Source organism: Clarias gariepinus, chromosome 1 (genome assembly GCF_024256425.1).
Source record: "Clarias gariepinus isolate MV-2021 ecotype Netherlands chromosome 1, CGAR_prim_01v2, whole genome shotgun sequence".
Classification (NCBI taxonomy): Eukaryota; Metazoa; Chordata; class Actinopteri; order Siluriformes; family Clariidae; genus Clarias; species Clarias gariepinus.
The window spans coordinates 1990390-2013449 of NC_071100.1; the positions used below are offsets into that span (position 1 = coordinate 1990390).

At 41.4% G+C, this 23060-nt stretch overlaps 3 protein-coding genes across 4 annotated transcripts; 2 read left to right on the forward strand and 1 right to left on the reverse strand.

The window, feature by feature from the left end:
- The first annotated feature begins 1130 nt into the window (after nucleotides 1–1130).
- Nucleotides 1131–4277, forward strand: arf1 (ADP-ribosylation factor 1). 2 transcript variants are annotated; one of them, XM_053494032.1, is made up of 5 exons: nucleotides 1131–1219; nucleotides 1786–1969; nucleotides 2047–2157; nucleotides 2250–2374; nucleotides 3625–4277. In XM_053494032.1, exons 2-5 carry the CDS (start codon nucleotides 1825–1827, stop codon nucleotides 3784–3786), a joined length of 543 nt encoding a protein of 180 aa, XP_053350007.1. In that variant the 5' UTR covers nucleotides 1131–1219; nucleotides 1786–1824; the 3' UTR covers nucleotides 3787–4277. The 2 variants fall into 2 exon arrangements, with proteins under 2 accessions (XP_053350007.1, XP_053350011.1); XM_053494036.1 differs by lacking the exon at nucleotides 1131–1219 and adding an exon at nucleotides 1242–1291.
- A 1356-nt stretch (nucleotides 4278–5633) lies between these two features.
- c1h1orf35 (chromosome 1 C1orf35 homolog) lies at nucleotides 5634–8351 on the reverse strand. Its single transcript, XM_053494022.1, has 8 exons — nucleotides 8213–8351; nucleotides 7120–7270; nucleotides 6982–7027; nucleotides 6785–6864; nucleotides 6589–6661; nucleotides 6426–6508; nucleotides 6098–6229; nucleotides 5634–5961 (listed from the first exon to the last, which is right to left on the reverse strand). Exons 1-8 carry the CDS (start codon nucleotides 8307–8309, stop codon nucleotides 5781–5783), a joined length of 843 nt encoding a protein of 280 aa, XP_053349997.1. The 5' UTR covers nucleotides 8310–8351; the 3' UTR covers nucleotides 5634–5780.
- An 810-nt stretch (nucleotides 8352–9161) lies between these two features.
- LOC128527748 (guanylate kinase-like) lies at nucleotides 9162–17472 on the forward strand. The gene is made up of 8 exons (XM_053500287.1): nucleotides 9162–9298; nucleotides 14083–14196; nucleotides 15268–15309; nucleotides 15453–15549; nucleotides 15737–15875; nucleotides 16024–16108; nucleotides 16211–16296; nucleotides 16427–17472. The coding sequence occupies exons 1-8, from the start codon at nucleotides 9265–9267 to the stop codon at nucleotides 16457–16459; spliced, it is 630 nt and encodes a 209-aa protein (XP_053356262.1). The 5' UTR covers nucleotides 9162–9264; the 3' UTR covers nucleotides 16460–17472.
- The last annotated feature ends 5588 nt before the right edge of the window (nucleotides 17473–23060 follow it).

The following is a 23060-nucleotide window of genomic DNA, read 5'->3' on the forward strand; positions in this document are numbered from 1 at the left end:
CTATGAAGCTTTACAGAGCAGAAGTAGCAGATATACTTCTCAATATCAACTGTTCAGAGGAGATTATTGTGTATTTTGGAGAAATGCCTTCAGTATTGTTTTACAGTGTAGAAAGAAATAAACATCAGGAATATATATATATATATATACAAAAAAAATAACAAAAATAAAAGATAAACAAACAATAAAAAATAAAAGAAAAAAAACAAATAAATAAATAAATAGGGAAAATGTAAGGAAAACGGTAGAGGATAAAAAATAAACAATAAATGCTGAAAGAAAGAAAGGAAATTGATATTTACACAGAAAAAATAAAGTGTAAAAATTTTAACAGTTCAAATAATAATAATAATAATAATAATAATAATAATTACAAAGAATAATAATAAAATAAAGTAAAAAATAATGAGCCACACAAAAAGAAAATGTGTAAAAGAGAGTAAAAACAAACAAATTAAAAACAACAAAAACAAAATAAAAAACAAACAAACAAAAATGCGACACAAAAATAAATAAATTAATAAATAAATAAGGAAAATGTAAGGAAAAAGCGTAACGGATAAAAAAATAAACAATAAACGCTGAAAGAAAGAAAGAAAGAAAATTGTAGACTGGTATTTCACACAAAAAAAACGTTGTAAAAAATTTAAAAGTTTAAATGATATTATTATTATTAACAACAATAATAATAATTAAATAATAATGAGACAAAAAAGTTTAAAAAAAAAAAACAGTCAATTGTGTACAAGAGAGTAAAAACAAACAAACTAAAAACAACAAAGACAAAACTAAAAACAAACACAACACAGAAAATAAATAAATTGTAAAAACGTACATAAACAAAGTTAAAAAAAAGAAAAAGAGAGAGGATTATAAATAAAAAAAATTGAAACTGAGAAGAATAAAGAAAATTAAATGCTGACTATTCAGTTATTTGGTAGCAAAAACAATTTAATTATTTATATATACAGTATATATATTTTAATAATATAGTATATATAGTATTTTTTCCCTTTTTATTTATTTCCAGTATTTTACTTGACCTACGCGTGCTGCTGTTTAAATATTGATGATATTTATTCCTGTCACTTCCTGTAAGACCGAGCGCTCGTGCCGCTGAGCGTTAACGGAAGTGACGCAGGAGATCCTGACGTGGCCCGGAAGCGCCGCCATCTTGAGGAAGGAAACGCCTTGGAGTTGAAGAGGAAACAAACTAACTGTAAGCGAACTCCAACTCTTTATTAACTCTTTATTAACGTTACGATTTATCGCAGGAGCCGCGCGCGCTACGGTGATTTACACACCACACACGCTTTATTACGTGTTTGGAGAGGAAACCGGAAGCGTTCGGGTTTGGTTTGTAGTTTTAGTACGAGTTAAATCTTGACAAAGAGACAGAGAGAGATAATAAATCAGCGGCTAGCTAGCTTAGCTAACCCGAGGCACGGCGTTAGGTTTTCTGCACCCGTATTCCGGGAAAGGGGGCGGAGAGAGGGAAAGTCCCGCCTCCTCGTTGCTATTGGCCGACCGGCCAGGGTAGGAGCGGATCAGCCAATGAGATCGGAGGACGAGGTGTAGCGGGAGCCTATTGTAGAGCAGGGGGGCGGGGTTGTCTCAATACGGGTAGGAGGAAATCAAATAATAAGAAAAAGCCGACTAGCTGAGGAAGTGAGCTTTTAATGGGAGTTTTATTTTAAAGGGAAAGGTTTGAAGGGTTGGGATTGGTTTGTCCTGGTGTCTTAAAGATTTCTTTCCTTTTTTTCCTTACTTCCTTCACTTAACCAGTTATTAGACACACACACACCTTTACAGCGGCTCTACAGGATGGGGAATATCTTCGCGAACCTCTTCAAAGCCTTCGGTAAAAAGGAGATGAGAATCCTGATGGTGGGTCTGGACGCGGCCGGGAAGACCACCATCCTGTACAAGCTGAAGCTCGGGGAGATTGTCACCACCATCCCCACCATCGGTAAGACCGGGGTCAGAGAGCCGGACTGTGTGTGTGTGTGTGTGTGTGTGTGGGACTCACTGGTGCTGTGCTTCCAGGGTTTAACGTGGAGACTGTGGAGTACAAGAACATCAGCTTCACGGTGTGGGACGTCGGCGGTCAGGACAAGATCAGACCTTTATGGCGTCACTACTTCCAGAACACACAGGGTAAAAACAAACACACGTAGAAACGGAGCTGTCAGGAAACGTGTGTATGTGTGTGAGATGTGTCTTCGAGCTAACCGTGTGTGTGTGTGAAGGTCTGATCTTCGTGGTGGACAGTAACGACAGAGAGCGGGTGAACGAGGCTCGAGAGGAGCTGATGAGGATGCTGGCGGAGGACGAGCTCAGAGACGCCGTGCTGCTCGTCTTCGCTAACAAACAGGTACGCCGCGTGTCCGTCCGTAGGTGCTACACTCGCCAGAGTGTGCTACACTCGCCACACTCGGGGCGTCAGCTGACTTTGTTAGTTATAGACTTGTAACACAGTTGTAAATAGGGACGCAGACGCAAAGACAACAACAACTAGTGAGACTCTTGAACTCGTTATTTAAACTTTAACTCATTAGGAGTAAAAAATAAAGATGTGTTCAGTTCTGAACGGCGGCGAGTCCCTCGTGTGATGATTTAGAAACTATTAATACGTTTATAACAGAGATGATGAACACTGGTCTCAGGTATAAACCAATCCTATTATAATTATAATAATAATAATAATAATCAGTTATAAAGTCGTGACACTTGTAGAATTTTAACAGTACTGGGAGTCGAGTGCTGATTCCAGTTTCTACTGGTTGTTGCTGTTGTTTTCTGTACGATTGTAACGTGGTTAATACGAACTCGTTATACAAACTGTATAATTATATTTATACTGAGTCAAAGACGGCAAACTGAGACGAGATCTAAATTAGTCTTTATTAGTCTTGATTTTGTCAGCTCAGTCTTAATGTCCCTGTTAGTTTTTATCATATTCAGTCCATCTTATCCTATTTTTGTTTGGTCCAGTTTTAGTAAATGAAAATGTAACGTTTTCTCAATAAGATTATTATTAATCAACCCTACAGTCGCTCTAGTCTAAACAAAACTTTTTTTTTTTAGTTTAGTTTTACACAAAATGATTAAAATGTATCTTTCCATCTGATGTTTTCAGCTAATTATAGTTATTTTAACGTCAGAACAACAACTGCTGCATGTCCATGTTTATTAGCTACAAAACAATACGAGCAGTTTCGACAGTACAGTGTTTTAAAACTCTTTTTTTTTTTTTTTTTTTTATTAATATATATACACATTTACACACTTCCACAGTTGTTGCTCATCTGGGTCACAATCATTTGCTAATCAATTAAAATTTAATAAAATGCATCATAACATAATTATATTAACATGTGTAACATATTATGGGATGCCTTGTTACATCACTGCAGGTTTTGTGGCATTTCTCCCAGCGATTGTGTTCCCCCCACTGTTTCCCCTCTGATATTACGACATGTCTGCTTTTTCTCTTCATTTTTTTCACACACTCCTTTAAATCTCACTAGTCGTTGTCGTCACTTTGATCCCGTCTGTGTATATATGTATAATATTAACTACATAAACTCTTTTATTATTATCTTTTGTCGTCTTCTTCTTCAGGATTTGCCGAACGCCATGAACGCTGCCGAGATCACAGACAAGCTGGGTTTACACTCGCTGCGCCACAGAAACTGGTACATCCAGGCGACGTGTGCGACGAGCGGGGACGGCCTGTACGAGGGTCTGGACTGGCTCTCTAACCAGCTCAAGAACCACAAATAATAATAATAATAATAACAACAATAACAATAATACTCAACAATAATCCTCCTGCCTTTTGCTCCATCCTCACACACACACACACACACACTGTAGCGCTCTCATCTCATCTCTCATTTGGTTTTAAAACGGAACCTTCCGGAAGTTGCACACACACACACACACACACACACACACACACTCTTATTATTATTTTGTTTTGTACCTGATCAGTTTCCGGAGCGCTCTGATGCAACACTCCGGGCGTGTGCCGATCCATCAGACTGTCGCGCGGGCGGAGATGCCGCGGGTGTCGGCGCAGACTAGCGGTCGAGTCAGCGTGACCCGAGTCGCCCCCACCCCCCGCCCGTGTGATGAACCTAAAGACTTGTATTCGGATTTGTATACTCTTTAAAAAACCCTCTGCTATACTGTGATGATCCGCACATGCCTGTGTATTTGTTTTTGTTTTTATATAAATATATAAATATAAAGATGTAGATCTGTACACTCATCCCGTGGGGTTTATTTTTTTGTATCTCTTGTTCTGTGATTAATCCTAAACGCCGTCACGGCCTCCAGCCGTCCTCTGATAGATGAAAAGATGTACTGTAGAAAGAAAAGAGAGGTCACCTAAAGGAGGTAGAGACAGCACACACACACTACCTAAAAACAAAACAAATAAACAGCAGGAGTGACTTTTGGCACGGCGGTCCGTGTGGGCACTTACTGTGTCAGTGTTGTGTATTGGGGTAAATCAGCGCCCCCTGGTGCCCAGGCACGACCCCGACACCATCTCAGGTTCAATCACACTCTGCCTTTCTACAAACTCGTCTTTCTCGTCAGGTCCATTTCCCGTGTGTGTGTGGTTTAGACCGTTCACATTCAAATCTCTTTTTATTTGCGGTTTAATAATCCTGGGGATTCCTTTTATTTCCTTTAAGATAATCAGCTTTACAGCATATAAATTAAAAATCCGTGTGTAAATAGATAAACTTGATCCTGTCGAGACGTTTGAGGTGAATGACATCATCAGTGTGGTGATCCAGGACGCTCTGGTCCGGGTGTGTGTGTGAGTTAGTGAGAAGTGGTCGACCCGTGTCCCTGTTCCGCAACGATGTACTGCGATGATGCTTACACACACACACACACGAGTGTAGTCGTTTCCCTCGGTGCCTTCGTGTGTTTAAAGCGTGGCATTCAGTCTCCTGTGTGTGTGCGCTGACGGTAACGCTGAATGATCAACCTCTTTATATATCGCAATTCTCGTCTCGCTCTCTCTCTTTTTAAAATACATTTTGTTTTATTTAGATTTGTTGCCATTCGACGTTGCAGTTCCTCAGTGATCCTCCAGGTGGTGCTCTAAACCGTTCCCACTCTGGAACTTTTAAGATCATGATGTAGTAACAGAATGTCGGGACACAGTCTCGTGATGATTGTGGTAACAAACCCCTCCCCCCCAAACCACTGGCCCCTCCTCCTCCTCCTGGACGGTGTCGGACTTGCTGAACGCATCGTCACGTATCGTAAAAGCGGCTCTCAGCACGCACACAAAGTATTCCTGAAACTGTTATTATCCTGAACCGTGTCTTAGCAAACTTGTGACTGTAACATGAATGTTTATTTTTACTTTTTTTTTTAACAAAGACTTGTCTCGCCTTGTCTTTGGACAGAAAAGCAAAGACATGTAACAAAATAATTAAAATGAAATAAAAAAAAAGAGTAAAAAGAGTAAAAATCATGCTCCTGTTGTTTGGTTCTGTGTGTGTGAACGTATCTTTGTTTATGTATGTATGTGTATGTATATTTGTTTTTCTCAGCTTGAATTTGGATCAAAACACGAACAGTTTATTGATGTCAGCACTCTCTCTCTCTCTCACTCACACACACGCACACAGAATCCAGTGGCGGTGTTTTAAACACCATCATTTTATAAATTCAAATAAAAACAAAGCTTCATTACAAAGATCAAATAAATCGGATACAAAATAAAACAAACAGCAGACGTTTCATCCGTTTCAGTCGTCCGAGTCGGTGTCATGGCGATATCGGGGCGGGTGCTCTCTGGGGGAAGGGGAGGGGCTTCGATGCCTGACCTTTGACCCCCGGTCTGATAGCCTGTCGTGTGCAGCGTTTCCTCTCTGTCGGCCGTGTGATGGGCTCGGGCCGCGCCGCTCGGCTCTGTGGTGCTGCCTGTGTCTATAAAACACGCTATTAAAAGTCCCGCTTTGACTTGAATGTAATAAAGTACATCCTACATCTTTATTATTATTATTATTATTATTAGTTGGACGGTAGTAGTTGTTGTTGTTTATTGATCAATAACCTGTATTACCGTTTACGGTCCGACTCAGAGTCAGACGACGATGATGACTCTCTCCTGCGCCGCTTCTTCTCTTTCTTCTTCTTCTTCTCCTTTTTGCTCTTCTTCTCTTTTTTGCTCTTCTTGTGGCCGTCGTTTCTCTCGCTGTATGAACAGGTTTAAATAGAGAGAGAGAGAGAGGGAGGGGGGGGTAATACAGTGTGTAAAAGTTACAGAAAAATACATTTCAGCCCCACATATTTACACCTTGAATCAATGACCCAGCCGCCCCCTGCAGGATGCAGCCTGTACTGCAGCTACAACATCACATATATTTATTTATTTAACCAGTGAAGAAAACCTTTGATCTTCTTCTTCTTTTCTCATCTGCGGTTCCTCTGGTTTCTCGGTGGGTGTGGCTTCACCCCCAGTCACCTTATGATGCTGAAAATGGAAACATAAAGAGATGAAGAGCTTGACCGCTCCAACGTCTCCAAAGTGTGTGTGTGTGTGTCTGCGCATACAGTAAACACCGGCAGACCCATTTTCATCGCTTCCTTCTCCTGCTTGGACAAAATCATCCTCCGACCTCCACCGCTGTAAAACACACACACACACACACACACACACACACACACACACGGTCAGAGGGTAAACTCATCCCTGCAGTTACACAGTGAAGGCTCCTGGGTAGCGAGGGGGGGAGGGGGAGGGGTGTACCTGGAGCTCCCCAGCCCGGACACTCGGCCCACGTCCCTCTCGTCCCCGTCTCCCTCTCTCCTACACACGTCCACCAAATCCTGCACACAAACACAGCACTGATATCACTGACACATACACACATACATACACACACACTACTGATATCAGTGATGAGTAAACTAGTGTGTGAGGAAGTCTCTCTCACACACACACACCTCCTTCGTTAGACCGGCTGGACGCTTCTGAACTGTTTTATGACCCCTGAAAGACAAAGAGAAACATTATCATACAAAGAGACGGATTTGTGTGTGTGTGTGTGTGTGTGTGTGTGTGAGGGGTTGACGTGCACTCACAACGCGACCATCATGGCATTGTGCTCCGCCTCCCTGACGGCCCGGAGCTCCTCCTCTCTGTCTCTCGTCCCCGAGCTCTGCTTGTCTTTACTAAACCACGTCAGGTCCTTCCCCTTCTGCCAGCGTCCCACTGGAGCCATCAGGGAGTTCCCTACACACACACACACACACACGGTGTGAGGGAGCAGATGGGTGGAGTAACAGTACAGTGTTATCTCTTTTCTCTGGCCGTGTGTGTGTGTGTGATATCTCCATGTCTCTCAAAAAACCTTTTGAGACTTATGAAGGTCTTCATCAGTCACACACACACCCATTCACCCCGTCTATCCACCAGCCCACCTCAGGCCCCGCCTCCCGACCAATCAGAACCCAGAATCCGGCCTCAGCATGTTTGAAGTCAGCGCCAAGATAAACACGCCGGCGCCGGTGAGAGATAAGGACTGGGACGGTGAGACTGTGAGCAGGTGTGACGGACGGGACGCCAGGACGACCAGTCTCGATATCACTGTATCAATCATCAAATCAAATACAGCTTCAATTAAAACACCTTCACTGAAGTGCATGGAGTGTGAGAGAAGAGGAGAACACACACAGGTAGGTCCAGAGAGAGAGAGAGAGTGTGTGTGTGTGTGTGTGTGTGTGTGTGTGTGTGTGAGAGAGAGAGAGAGCGACAAAGTGTAAGACAGTTCCCTGCTATGTTATTATTATATATCTAATATGTTTATAGATTGAGACTGATGTTTATGATGTAATCTCTTTTAGAATCACTTTGGCAACAATGTAACTTTATTTTAGTAACATTCATGTGGCTCTTCAGAACTGAGACACAGAGAGAGAGAGAGAGAGAGAGAGAGAGAGAGAGACAGAGGGAGACAGAGACATATAGATACACAGGGTGAGACAGACAGATGAGTGGTGTTTGGACCCGAGCAGCAGTAGTTGGACTCACCCTGAGGGTCAGTGCACTCTCTCTCTCAAACACACACACACACACACACACACACACACACACACACACACACACACTCTCTCTCTCTGTACTAACCGTGTAGACCTGCGGCAGCCCTGTGTGTGTGTGTGTGTGTGTTTATACCCAGGTAGTTCTCTCTGTGTTTGTCCACTTTCACATCGTCCCAGTTAAACTGGTCCTGTCCTCCTCTCACTCCTCCTGACCGCGACGAGCCGAACATCTCACTCTCACTCTGTCTCACTCTGTGTGTCTGTGTGTGTGTGTTTCTTCTTCTTCTTCTTCTCCTCCTGTAGTTGTTCCGCGGTGTCGCGCGCGTATCGACCGATCACTTCCGGTTCAGGGCGCGCGGAGGCGGGAGAACCGCCTCCATTCCGAAGTGCACTCCGTAGGGTACTCCTCCACCCTACTCTCGGCGAAGGGAACTCCACCATTCGGAACACAGCGCAAAGTCACGAGCGCTGACGTCACTTCCTCCCTGCGTTACCATGGTGACATAAGGCCGGCGCCGCTGCTGTGGGAATTTCACATTCAATGTTGAATATTTATTTTAAAAAACTGATACCGTTTTAAAACAAACTGTTAAAAATAACTTACTGAGTAATAATAATAATAATAATAATAAATTTAAGATGTATGGAGATTTTAGCGAGACGCAGTGACTTATGGGAAGGTGTTTTATCCCTTGGACACCTGATGTTCACTCGTTCCTGTGTAGTGCACTCCGCAGGATCCTTCAGGCCGATTGGAACGCGCCGCTGGCGGTTAACCGTCATTTAAATTCAAACAGCTTTCAAATGATGTGCATAAGCGCGCGCTTATTTAAAGGAAACTCGATCACGTGACGTAATCAGACTTTCACGTGCGACAGGTTGTTTTAAACATTAAAAATCATCAAAATGTTTGTTTTACGAACAAAAAAGTATAAGCGTTTGTTAACCTGTTATAAACACTGATCCGTTTCACACACACACACACACACACACACACACACACACAGAGTATCGCTTAGTGCTCAGTGCGCGGTTTGGGATACGGCCCGGCCTGAGGGAGTCTGCGGTGTCGGCGCGCTCGAGTGACGTCACAGTGTCATGGCGGCGGTCTGTGTGTGAGTGTGTGTGAGTGTGTGCCGCAGGAGGAGCGCTGTATCTCAGTCCCGGAGCTCGGCTTTATCTCTCATGTTCCTGAGGTTTCTCTCCAAAGTCTCTTCAGGTGAGAGTTCATGAGGAGGAGTGTTAGTGAGGCCACATCCGGGGATTACACCAGCGCGCGCCACCCGGATCTGATGGGAGTGCTTATTACACACCGCTTATTAAACACACACACACACACACACACACACAGCGCGGAGTCTTCTCTTCTCACTTTATTCTCATCGCAGACTCTATTTCCTCAGATTCCACTGAGTGAGGCGCTGAGGAAGAGAGTGAGGCGCTGAGGAAGAGAGTGAGGCGCTGAGGAAGAGAGTGAGGCGCTGAGGAAGAGAGTGAGGCGCTGAGGAAGAGAGTGAGGCGCTCAGGAAGACATCAAGATGGTGAGGCGCGGAGGAAGACAGGGAGGCAATGAGGAAGAAAGTGAGGCAACGAGGAAGAGACTGAGGCAACGAGGAATAGAGTGAGGCGCTAAGGAAGAGAGTGAGGCGCTGAGAAAGACATCAAGATGCTGAGGAAGACAGGGAGGCGCTCAGGAAGACAGTGAGGTGCTGAGGAAGACATCAAGATGCTGAGGAAGATGGTGAGGCGCAGAGAAGAACAGTGAGGCATTAAGGAAGACTGTGAGGCATTAAGGAAGACTGTGAGGCATTAAGGAAGACTGTGAGGCGCTGAGGAAGACAGTGAGGCAATAAGGAAGACAGTGAGGCAATAAGGAAGACAGGCGTTGAGTAGGAAGACAGTAAGCCGCTGAGTGAGACGCAGAGTGGGACAGAGCAAGACACACAGTGGGACACTAAGAAAGACTGTTTGAGACACAGAGTGGGATGCTCGTTGGGACGCTGGGTGAGAGTGGGACGATGAGTGAGACAGTCTGATGCTTAGTGAGACACAGAATGAGACACTTAGACACTGATAATCTTCCGTTTTCTCACATTATTCTCGTCTCGGATTCCCTCTTCTCTCCTTACTTCCTGTTCTACAGTCCCACAGTAAAACAATACTTTTTTGTGACTTTATAGACAGTAAATGTTGGACACGTACAGACTCGTGGACATTTCCAGTCAGTGTAAAGTGCACTGTTGAGACACACAGTGTGTGTAAATGATCTGTTAACAGACAGTACAGTTAATTCATCTGTTTTTGTGTGTGTTTTTAAATTGAAGTCAGGAGTCAGAGACAGGATGTTACTCAGGACATTGTCCAGGGCTTTAGTCCATTTATAAATCCAGCGCAGGCCCCAGTGACTGACAGTTTGTTACAGCGTGTGATTAATAATAAGTGTTTATCTCCACCACTGTCCATCTCATTAATCTGCCGTATAAAGTCCTGCAGGTTTGCTGATCCCAGCCTGAACACACGTGTCCTCCTGAGTCTCGCCTCGTTTTACCCGGACAGAGTTACAGCTAATTAACTTGCATGTGACACTCGTGTGTGTGTGTGAGTGTGTGTATGTGTGTTACAGCTGATTAACTTGCATGTGACACTCGTGTGTGTGTTTGTGTGCCCTCGCCCCTCTGGGAAACACCCGCTTTCTCTGTTTATAAAACGAAAATAAAGCAGAAGTTTCTTTACAAGAATGAGAAGATGCTTCACATCTTTTATTATGTCAGCTTCCACCTTTAAAATTGATTCTTTAAATATTAAATACCAGAACTGATAAACAGTTTTTACTCTAGAGCAGGACAAGCAGTAAATGGGCAGTAAAATTCTCTGGGAGAATTAATTATGTTCTTCAGTACGTGTAAGGCCTTGTTCACACGGGCGTTAAAATCGAGCGTTTTTTCCCCGTTCGTAGCGTCTGGTGAGCGCGGATCAAGCGCAGAGTGTTTTCTACACATAGGAGTCAATGAGAGTGTTCACACGGGCTTTGGTGACGTGCGTTTGTCCGGCTGCGCGTTTATACGGCATTAAAAAAACGTTGCAAGCAGCTTTTTCTTGGTGTTCAAAACCCAACGAACGCAAGGAAACTGCTTCTAGTTCGTTTTCTGCGCGTTCATTTTACGCTTCGGAGGACCAGATATATCCCATGATCCTACATGCTATACATAGGGAAGTGCGGAAAAGGGCAAAATAAAATAAAATAATTGTTAAAAAACATACGCGGAAATTTTCGCATGTTTTTTTAAACCACAAAAAAAATCTTCCTTTAATCCGACGTTGTGCAGTCAGAGATTCCAGTTCCCGACACACTGCCCCCACAGGTTAATAAAGAAACTACAGTTGGGGCTGCAGGCTGACGTTAGACAGAGACAAACGAACGCCGGTGTAGAAGTCAATTAAGCGCCACTACAAAACGCAACGTAAACGTCTAGGACGTTCAGAGTGCGTTCGTTTATCCAAAAACTTAACGCCCGTGTGAACAAGGCCTGAATCTCGTGTGTTATCTGTCATTTTATCTACAATATTTTAAGTACAATATACAGCATGTAAATGTATATTTCAATATATGTCAATTTAAGTTTGCAGTTTGGCAAAAAAATAATAATTTGCCAATCATTACTGATAAATGCTTTATTAGTGTTTATAATAATATTATCACTATAATATTGTTAAATGCTTAAAATATGTACCAACACTATTTTTAAGCACTTGAAGCCTAAATAAAGATGTGAAGAGATGAAGTTACTGGTTTAATCACGTACAGGTTGAAGGTCATGTGGAGGACGTTGAAGCTCCTCAGAGACTAACACTGAGTAAGAAGTCAAGATCTGCTGTCAGTGCTAGCTGTCACACACACACACACACACACACACACTCAAAAAACCCGGAGGAGGAGTTGATTGGCTTGGTGCTGCCCCCCTCCCCTCACACACACACACACACAAACACACTTATAAACACACCTGTGCCGCACCGTAGTTTCACTTTAAACACTGTCATAAAGCCGTGTCTCAGGTGAGGTGAGACTGATCCTTCTGTTTCTGCTGTATGTATGTGTGTGTGGTGATAGTGAGCTTTAGGAACATCATGGTGGATGTACAGTCGTGGCCAAACGTTTTGAGAATTACATAAATATTGGAAATTGGAAAAGTTGCTGCTTAAGTTTTTATAATAGCAATTTGCATATACTCCAGAATGTTCTGAAGAGTGATCAGATGAATTGCATAGTCCTTCTTTGCCATGAAAATTAACTTGATCCCAGAAAAACCTTTGCACTGCATTTCATTGCTGTCATTAAAGGACCTGCTGAGATCATTTCAGTAATCGTCTTGTTAACTCAGGTGAGAATGTTGACGAGCACAAGGCTGGAGATCACTATGTCAGGCTGATTGGGTTAGAATGGCAGACTTGACATTTTAAAAGGAGGGCAATGCTTGAAATCATTGTTCTTCCATTGGTAACCATTGTGACCTGCAAAGACACGCATGCAGCCATCATTGCGCTGCATAAAAATGGCTTCACAGGCAAGGATATTGTGGCTACTAAGATTGCACCTAAATCAACAATTTATAGGATCATCAAGAACTTAAAGAAAAGAGGTTCAATTCTTGTTAAGAAGGCTTCAGGGCGTCCAAGAAATTCCAGCAAGCGCCAGGATCGTCTCCTAAAGAGGATTCAGCTGCGGGATCGGAGTGCCACCAGTGCAGAGCCCGCTCAGGAATGGCAGCAGGCAGGTGTGAGCACATCTGCACGCACAGTGAGGCGAAGACTTTTGGAAGATGGCCTGGTGTCAAGAAGGGCAGCAAAGAAGCCACTTCTCTCCAAAAAAAACATCAGGGACAGTTGTTTGGAGCATCTGGAAAAAGGCTTGTCCGGAGAAGAAAAGGTGAGCGCTACCATCAGTTCTTTGTCATGCCAACAGTAAAGCATCCTGAGACCATTTATGTGTGGGGTTGCTTCTCATTAAAGGGAGTGGGCTCACTCACAATTTTGCCCAAAAACACAGCCATGAATAAAGAATGGTACCAAAACACCCTTCAACAGCAACTTCTTCCAACAATTCAACAACAGTTTGGTGAAGCACTATGCATTTTCCAGCACGATGGAGCACCGCGCCATAAGGCAAAAGTGATAACTAAGTGGCTCGGAGACCAAAACGTTGAAATTTCGGGTCCATGGGCTGGAAACTCCCCAGATCTTAATCCCATTGAGAACTTGTGGTCAATCCTCAAGAGGCGGGTGGACAAACAAAAACCCACTAATTCTGACAAACTCCAAGAAGTGATTATGAACGAATGGGTTGCTATCAGTCAGGATTTGGCCCAGAAGTTGATTGAGAGCATGGCCAGTCGAATTGCAGAGGTCCTGAAAAAAAAGGGCCAACACTGCAAATACTGACTCTTTGCATAAATGTCATGTAATTGTCGATAAAAGCTTTTGAAATGTATAAAGTGCTTGTAATTATATTTCAGTACATCACAGAAACAACTGAAACAAAGATCTAAAAGCAGTTTAGCAGCAAACTTTGTGAAAACTAATATTTGTGTCATTTTCAACTTTTGGCCACGACTATACACTAAGCCCTTTTCACCTTTACACAAATCTCTTCAATCATCAGTTGATCCTCAATTACACCAGGTGGCGCTGTTTTTCAGGTGTTTCCATAGTTTGTGGATTACGTGACCTGTGTGAGTGTTGGTGAAGGAGTGTGCGTGGGTGTGTGTGTGTTTTCTGCTTAAGGTTGGAGATGAGCTCAGCTAGCCGCTCGTCAATTAGCGCGTATGCTAACGAGCTCAGGTGTTGATTTGTCCTAGTTAATCACATACTGCGTGAAGGTGAAACAGCACCTCACCACACTAAGGCGAGTCCCCTGGGATCAGTTACCATGACGACCACAAGTCACCAAGGATTATATATGGTTATATTTGCGTTTTTACTGAACCTGTGTGTGTGTGTGTGCAGTGATGGCAGGACCAAGGCCGGTGGTTTTCAGCGGGCCCTCGGGTGCTGGGAAAAGCACACTTCTCAAAAAGCTGATCAAAGAGTTCGACGGGGTCTTCGGCTTCAGTGTCTCCCGTAAGACACACACACACATACACACACACACACACACACACACTATTTATGAGTCTCTCCATTGAATCATTACTGCAGTGATTAATATGGTTATGTTACTCTGATTCAAAAGGATCAAGCAAAAAGAAATAAACTAAGGAGGAACTTCTAAAATTGGGTTAAGAACTGTAGAACCATTGGAAAGATAATGGAGACCAATCATCTTCAAGAAAACCACTTGTTATTGAGACTAATCAGAAAAAGGCTTCAGTTTGTTAGGGATCATAAAGACTGGACTTTGGAGTGATATGGAGAAAGGTCATGTGACCTGATGAGCCTATTCCAGAGTGATGGGCGTGTCAAGGTGAGAAGGGAAGGACATAAAGCGATGCTCCCATCATGCATAGTGTCCACTGTACAAGCCTCTGGAGACAGTGTTATGATCTGGGGTTGATCAGTTACTCAGGTCTAGACTCAGTGACGTTATGGGGCAATAAAATAAGCTGACCACCTGAATGTACTGAATCACCAGAGGATCACATCTATGGAGGGTTTAATTCTCCCTGATGGAGCGGAGCATGTTCCAGTGTTGTTCAGGGAAAGTGAGACATCATTTTCACACTTGGATGTTCCACCAAAGATGTTGAAGAGACTTGAAGAGAACCCCTGTGGGAATCTTTGGGACGTGCTGGAGAAGACTTCACTCAGCACTCAGACTCCCACATCATCAATACAGGATCTCGGAGAAAAAGTAATGGCACTCTGTGAGGCTGCATAAGCTTATCGAAACGATGATCAAAGCAGAAGGCGGAGTCTGATGAAACGTTAGTGTGTGTGAGTGTGTGTGTGTCTGTGTGTGTGTGTGTCACACTCGCTCATTTTTCTTTTAAAATCGATACATTAGGGTTCATATGTTTTGTTTGTTTTTCGTCTTAAAATTGTCGTGTAATCTGTTGCTTTACTTTACAGGCATGCAAACATTTTTCTGTAGCCTTATTTATTTGCTAATTTGTTTACATATGTTTGGAACAACGCTGGTGGACGTCTACAATCAGACAATACACATCTTTAAATTCCTTATTTTACTTTCAGATACGACACGGAAACCTCGTCAAGGAGAGGAGAACGGGAAAGGTAGAGATTTGTGTGTGTGTGTGTGTGTGTGTGTGTGTACAGGTTCATCTCAATATTTGAATATATTATTTGAAAAGCAGATTTAGATCATATATGATACAGATTCATCAGTTTGTAAATCTGTGTGTGTGTGTGTGTTACAGACTATCACTTTGTGAGCAGGGAGGACATGCAGGCTGCAATCGCTAGAGGAGAGTTCATCGAGAGCGCAAAATTCTCAGGGAACATGTACGGAACAAGGTACACACACTGCTGTCTCTGTGTGTGTGTGTGTGTGTGTGTGTGTGTGTGTGTGTGTGTGTGTGTGTGTGTGTGTTGGGTGCCTGTGTTAGCAAAGGAAGTGTCTTTGTATGTCTTTATTAACACTCTGAGATGTGTGTGTGTGTGTGTGTGTGTGTGTGTGTGTGTGTGTGTGTGTGTCTTACAGTAAAGCAGCGGTCCAGGCCGTTCAGGACAATAATGTGATTTGTCTCCTGGACATCGACATGCAGGGAGTGAAGAGCATAAAGAAAACTGATATAAAGCCCATCTACATCTCCATCCAACCTCCATCCATAGCAGCGCTGGTACACACACACACACACACACACACACACACACACAGACCGGAGAAACCTGAAAGTCAGCTCAAACCTGATTTTAAAACATGTAATGTGAGTTTGATGTGATTTATGTGTGTGTGTGTGTGTGTGTGTGTGTGTGTGTGTGTGTCAGGAGGAGAGGTTAAGGGCCAGGAAGAGCGAGACTGAGGAGAGTTTACAGAAGCGACTCGAGGCTGCTAGCGTGGAAATAGAGTTCAGTAAGTGAGCGCGCACACACACACACACACACACACACACACACACACACGCACAGTGAGCCCTTACCTGGTGTGTGTATGTGTGTATGCTGCGTGTTGCAGGTAAAGAGGCGGGTCAGTTCGACGTGGTGATCGTTAACGATGATCTGGACGAAGCGTACGAGAAATTAAAATCGGCTCTGCTCCAGGTCACACCCCTCACCTCACACTTACACTCCTGCGCTCTGATTGGTCAGGAGGAGTTGGTTCATTTGTTACGGTTTCCATAGTAACGGCTCATTCACAGAACGCCTCTGTTTCTTTGTTTATTTTACACAGGAAATCCAAAAGGTGAAAAACACCAAAGCCTGAGGGTCCAACATCAAAGAGCAGCACTCCAAGACACCAACATTCCACACACACACACACACACACACACACTGTGCTTACACACTCCTCTCCCCCACACGAGGCTGATTACGCAGCTTCTGGAGGAAAACTGTTGCTCGAATAAACATCTCCTTATTTTTTATTATTATTTTTAAATACATTATTAATGTCAGTCTTTTATTACACACTCCAACGTACAGCACACACTCACCAACCCTCAGAGCAGTGCATTGTCGGTAACCCATGCACGCATGCACACTCACAGACTGCTAACTTTAAAGAGCTCCCTCTGCTGCCTGCCAGGTGAATTACACCGACAGTAGGCGGCTCGTGTGGGGGCGGAGCTACATTTCAGCGCTTCGGTGCTTCAGAAAAGTTTAAAAACTGACAAAATATTCTGGGATGTAACATTTTTTTACAGCTTTTATGATGTCACAGTGTAATCAAATCTTGGCTAAAATATCTGTGATCCAGTAATGAATTTTGTTTCCCCCTATCTCCTCTCTGACGTAGCGGATGCTGTGACGTGTAACTCTGTTCCCCTGAGTGTTCCCCTAAACTCAGTGTAACTCCACTTTAAATCCTAACCATCATGTTTATTACCAGCTTGATTAATTACGACTCTTTGGGAACGTGTGAGCGTTTTGGATCTGTACAGTGCGCTTCTCCACTTTTCTTCTTCTCCTGCTTGGTGTTTCCTGGCGGTTGGCATCCACCATGGAGGGACCTTCTGGTCTTGATCTACCTTTCAGTTTTAAACCCTCTTTTCTAGCTCTTAAGAAATCCGTCCAGTACGTTCTTCACTAACACTCCTCCTCTCAGTTCTACTTTTTACATCTATCCTTTTCTTCTCCTTTATTGTTTAACGTCAGTGGAAATCCAGGAGGTCAAATTACCACCAGCTGTAGGTCTCACTCTCTCAGCTTCCCGACCTCTTTTTCCAGATCAGCCTTTATTTAAAAAAATAAATAAATAAATAATGTATCTTTCCCTGATCTTGTCTTGTGTATTTACCTCTCCGTCTGCTTTATCCAGCACTTCCACACACTCTTTATCCTCGACACGTTTCCTCTTAGGACCACTCCAATCCTTTAGTTGGAGTTCTTTAAGTTGCATCGCCGCCACCTCTCTCTCTCTCTCTCTCCTCTCTCTCTCTCTCTCTCTCCTCAGCTTCCTGTCCTTTAAACTCCTTCTTTACTGACTGCTTTCTACTCTCTCCAGTTCTTGGAGTATATGCTCGACAGTCTCACTTTCATGACATTCCTTACAGAGTCCCGTTATGTGGTTATCTACTATATATATATATATATATATATATATACAGAGAGAGAGAGAGAGAGAGCGCTATTAAGGTTGCTGTGTCCAATTCTTAGTCTCCTAATACTCTCGTCTTTAAGCTTTTCCTCATCATCATCACATCTACTTTGTTCTGTATTAAATGTAAATGTCTTGCTTTTGGTTAATTATCCCACTTCTGTTGGCCTCATTGTTTTGAGTTTCCCTGACTTTGATCATTTGATACTTGTTCCCTTTTGTTTGTTAAATTAGTGATTTAAATCCACCAGATGTTGATGTCATAAGGCTCCCAACCAATCAGATGTTTTTTTCTTCTAATCATGCTCAGTCTTATTGCATGAGTATTAGAATCCTAACATACACACACACTCGCGTAAACACACTTCTGTCTTTACCTGCAATTTAGTGTTTAACTGGTTGTGTGTTTGTGTGTGTAGAGAAAAGCTTACGTGTTTAACTTCCAATCCTGAGTTTATTGGTAATAAAAGAAAATTCTATCATCCCCATCATCACACCTTATCTCACACACACCCTTGTCTGTCGCACACCGCTCTCTACATTTTTTTTATTTAAGTCAAATGTCCTTATACAACCCTTCAGACCCAATAGAAATAAGCCAGTGTGAAAATCACAGCGATGTTCTCTCTCTCCTGTTATTCTCAGAGCTGGAAGAACATAAAACAGAAATAATAAGTAATTCATTAGTTTAAGAGCAAAATAAGAAACTAATTTCAAATGAAGCAAGAAGAATTAAGAGCAAGCTTGGAATATTTCACTCTACATTTATTGATTCTACTCAGTTCCTACCACAGGAACATACACACGTTATGTGCAACGCCACCAACATGGACGCCGCCTCCCCCCACTGCTCACAGATTGGAATCTATAATCACACCGAGGTCTTTTACTGATGTACAGAAAGGCCGTCCAGAGTTACTGCGTGATCAGAAAGCTTACTTCTAGCTGCATGTCGTCCTAGTACCAGAACTTCTGTCCCATCAGGATTAAGCAGTGAACACGTTAGCATAACATTACCTTCAAACCAAACCTTCAACGAGACTTTTAATTTAAGGATAGCTAACATGATAATCATAGACGCCATTGTTTCTAATGAACTAGCTACAAAAAGTTTTAACATTAAATATAACTAAATCTAATCTATTTTAACTAGCAAACCTACAGCTATAGATTACTGTAGAGCTCGGCAGAACGAAACTTCGCCCCTTCACTGATCCTGCCAGTCAGGTAACTTTTGGTCATGAGAGACACTTTCATCATGGTGCTTGATGGGTTTTGCACATACTGTTCTTGCAAGAACTCTTCCAGACCAGCTGACCTTCATGTCTCAAAATAACAACTGACTTGTTACTTATTACCCAATGTCATGTGTGTTATTTTATAGTTTTGAAATCCCCAGTGTTGTTTTAAGAATGTCAAAAATAATAAACATTTAATAATCTAGCTAAAGATTAAGTTTGTCTTTGTTTTTGTGGTAACATATAGCAAAAATATGGCTAAAGATTAAGTTTCTGTATGTAATACATGGCTAAATATAGCAGAAGAGTGAATTTATCTTTACTTCTCTTGTCATATAAACTATACATAGTATGATATGCATGTACTAGAGAGTACAATTGAACAATTCAAATGTAAATATATAAATCACATCATGTCCCTCACTCATCGCTGCGTTGAAGACGATGGAGAAACAGCCCGTCGGGACCAGTCTGTGGACCTGAAACCCACGTCCACCTATCAACAGACGCATATCTTATTCATCTGAGCCAGCAGCAGGTGGGTGTGGCATTCTAAAGAACTGTCCTCCATCCCTACAGGGGTTGGGGCAGAGCGTGACAGGCAGGTAGGGTCATTAAACCTTCTGTTACAGATGACTTACTGTTGGATCTTAAAAACTAAATTTGGTTTACGAGTGTTTTGGAATACGAGCCGCTTCCAGAATGAATTATGCTCGTAATCCAAGGTTCCACTGTATCTATTTGGCAGATGTAAAGCATACATGTTTATGTTTTTTGTGTAAGTCCATTTTTATTTTATTTTATTATCATTATAACAGCTCAAGGAGCAACATGTTTGTGCACTTTCTAAAGATTTTAATTCTGTTTTTGAATAAAGGGTTGGAAATGAATGCTTGTTTTATTATTATATATTTTTTTTAAAAGATTAATCGAAAAAAATTAACAGATTAATCGATTATTAAAATAATCGTTAGTTGCAGCCCTATACTCAATCTGCATTTTCTGTATCCTATACTGTATCGCAAAGATGAATTTCCTGACTCACCATCTCCTTAGACGTGCCTTGAAAGAGAAATCATACTTACGGATAAAAAAATATAACGAAAGAGCTTTTTTTTATTTCGTTAAGTGGTAATTTGAAGCTTTCTATATATTTATCATAGAAAATGAGAGCAAAGGCAAAAAAAAGTGCAAGTGATTGCACTGATGCCTTCGCGACCTGCAGAGCTTTAATGTTCACCCCTCTGAAAAAAGAATGACTGTAAAAATCAATTTAATGACTTTTAATGCTTTTTAATGCCCTGTGAAAACCCATGTAAACAGTCGACCAAATTTTTCAATCAGGACGATTTTACTCGGAATGACAAAGAAATTGTTCATGTAAATGTGCCCAGTGATCAGTAGGGGAAATGGAACGATGCATGCTTTTAAATACCCTGAAATTATCAATCACGTAATACCACACCTGACATAGTCTTGGAATGGCTCTTCTTGTTTTTCTCCAAGCTACTCTTGTTCTCAATAGTTTGGAACTACAAAGACATGCATTTTAGTGAAAATACAGCGACCCTGTGAACTGCACTGCACCTACAGAAAAGATGCCAATAGATAAAACAAGCAAATGAAGGAAAAATCAAATGCACAATTTTTAGAAGATAACAAAAGTTATTCCGTGGACAGTAATGATAAACACGGCTTGGAAACATTTGGTGTTTGAACCAGGCAATCGAACCAAGATTAAAAACACCCTTAGAGCTGAACTGGAGGACTGGAGTTGAAGATGTCTGCAGTAATTTATCTTTCAATATCACAGGAACCTTTGACCACTGTTGTTATATATATATATATATATATATATATATATATATATATATATATATATATATATATTATTAATTAATAAAAATAATTAAACTGAATATTGCAAATGGAATGGTTGTAGTTATTAGCGATGATAGAATGGATTATAGTACAGTTGGTTTTACATGTGAAATTTCTATAGCATAAAAGTTATTGAATTTTGTTGATTTAATTGTCATTTTTTTGCAACTTATAACAGACTGTACTAAAGTGCATTTATTTTCATACATTACATTATTATTATTATTATTATATAGAATAAAAAACATCCCGACTCTCATTTAACAAATAATTTGTTTTATTGGCGTAAGAATTATCTGTGTATTAATTAATTTTTAAATGTACATTAGAATAATTATTAAGCAATTAAACAAACAAATAAATAAACAAATAATCCATACTGAAGCCTAACAGTTAATATGTTTGATGTCCTATGAGGTATTTCTCTGTATTCTTCTGTACGGTTGGGTCTTGGTCATGCACTTTTTAGACGGTCCCTTAGTGACTCCATCGCTATAAAGCTCCGGTAAGCAGCGTTTCTCACAGATTTAGCTCCAGCAGGCTGTAACAGGAGACGATCTAAAAATATATTTATTTGTAACAGCTTCTCTTTCCACTTCGGAGTAAGAAAATATCCGATTTATATATATTTATATATATATTTACCCAGGTTGATATCATGACGATATTTGGCTCAATATATTAATGTATTGAAATAATGCACGAATATAGGTAATGTTTTGATTTCTTTATTTAAAAATATCATTAATTATATTCTCGTGTTGTCTGGTGAATCTGATTACCTCATCCACATCAGCACCGAGGTGTGTACGGTGAACATGACGTCATCACAGCCTGCACAGCCGCGCCTCACATGTAGCGTTTCATTAGTGGCCCGAAGAGTCCGAAGATCAATGATCCGGGTTTATGAGGGAGGCTTTTTTTTCATATAAGTGTTTGAATCTCGTTTATCAAAATGAACACATCTTATTTTGAATCATTTAGTTCATTTCGTTCTTTTGATCAGAAATAAAATAAAATGTTGCATTTTCAATAAACAGACCCCCAATATGTCTATATACACAAATTCTGGCTCTAGTTCCAGTAATGAAAGGACAAGCTAAGGACATAGTATAATAAACAGAATGAGTAGCTCACCTCATATATCTTCCAATCTGAGTCGTTCGTTCTTTTGAATCTATTGCACCGCATAGCGTCTATGGGAGTCACGTGACAAAAGAACGAACGACTCGGGACTTGAAGACTCATTGCTGAGAATCGTTCAATTCTGTTTCCTGTATATAACATACGAAGGTTTTGTGATGATTTGTGCATGTGTGCTCAGTATCACTCTCCGAGATACTCGTTCTTCTGAGTCACGTTAAAGATTTGTTCAAAAAAGAACGAATAGTTCATGAACGACCCATCACTAGTGTTTTCTCGCAATTGTAGGTGAAAGTACTGGGCGATGCGCTCTAACTTGTCAATTTGACACTAAATTGTGGTGCCAGAAAACAGAGACAAGAAAGCATGCAAATGACTAATCTTCTGTTAGATTTTACCATTAAAACAATTTAACATTTGCAATCGTTAAGTTAAATAAAAACTCACCTGTAGCTCAACTAATCGTGGTTCCACAGCGGTCACACGGAAAATGGTGAATCCAGCGATTCTCACCTGAATGTTGACACATGCGCATTTTATGTTTTATATTTTACTAATTTTTTTTTGTGTTGCAGAAATTACCTTTAAAAAATAGATAGTATACAGTAGGTAGAATATACCCATTATGATGTATTTTGTTTGCTAACTTATAAACGTAAGTCAACTATAACTGATTTTCATGGGTTGTATTTAACGCCAGAGTAATTTTTTACAGTGTACCAGTTCACCATAATACTCTATGTTCATGAGTCCCCCAGATCTGCTCCTTTACCTAAGGCAAATCTATTCACAAAAATGCTTGGCTAAATAAATAGGTTGTTAGCAGAGACTTAAACACTGAGACTGTGTCTGAGTCCCGAACATTAATTGGAAGACTATTTCATAACTTTGCGGTAAGAAACTAACTTTTAAAGAAAAATCTCCGCCCCCTTCTGTACATTTCATAACCTGCGTTACTAACAAGGAGCCTCCATCCTTTGATCAAAGTAGGCGTGGCGAATCATAAG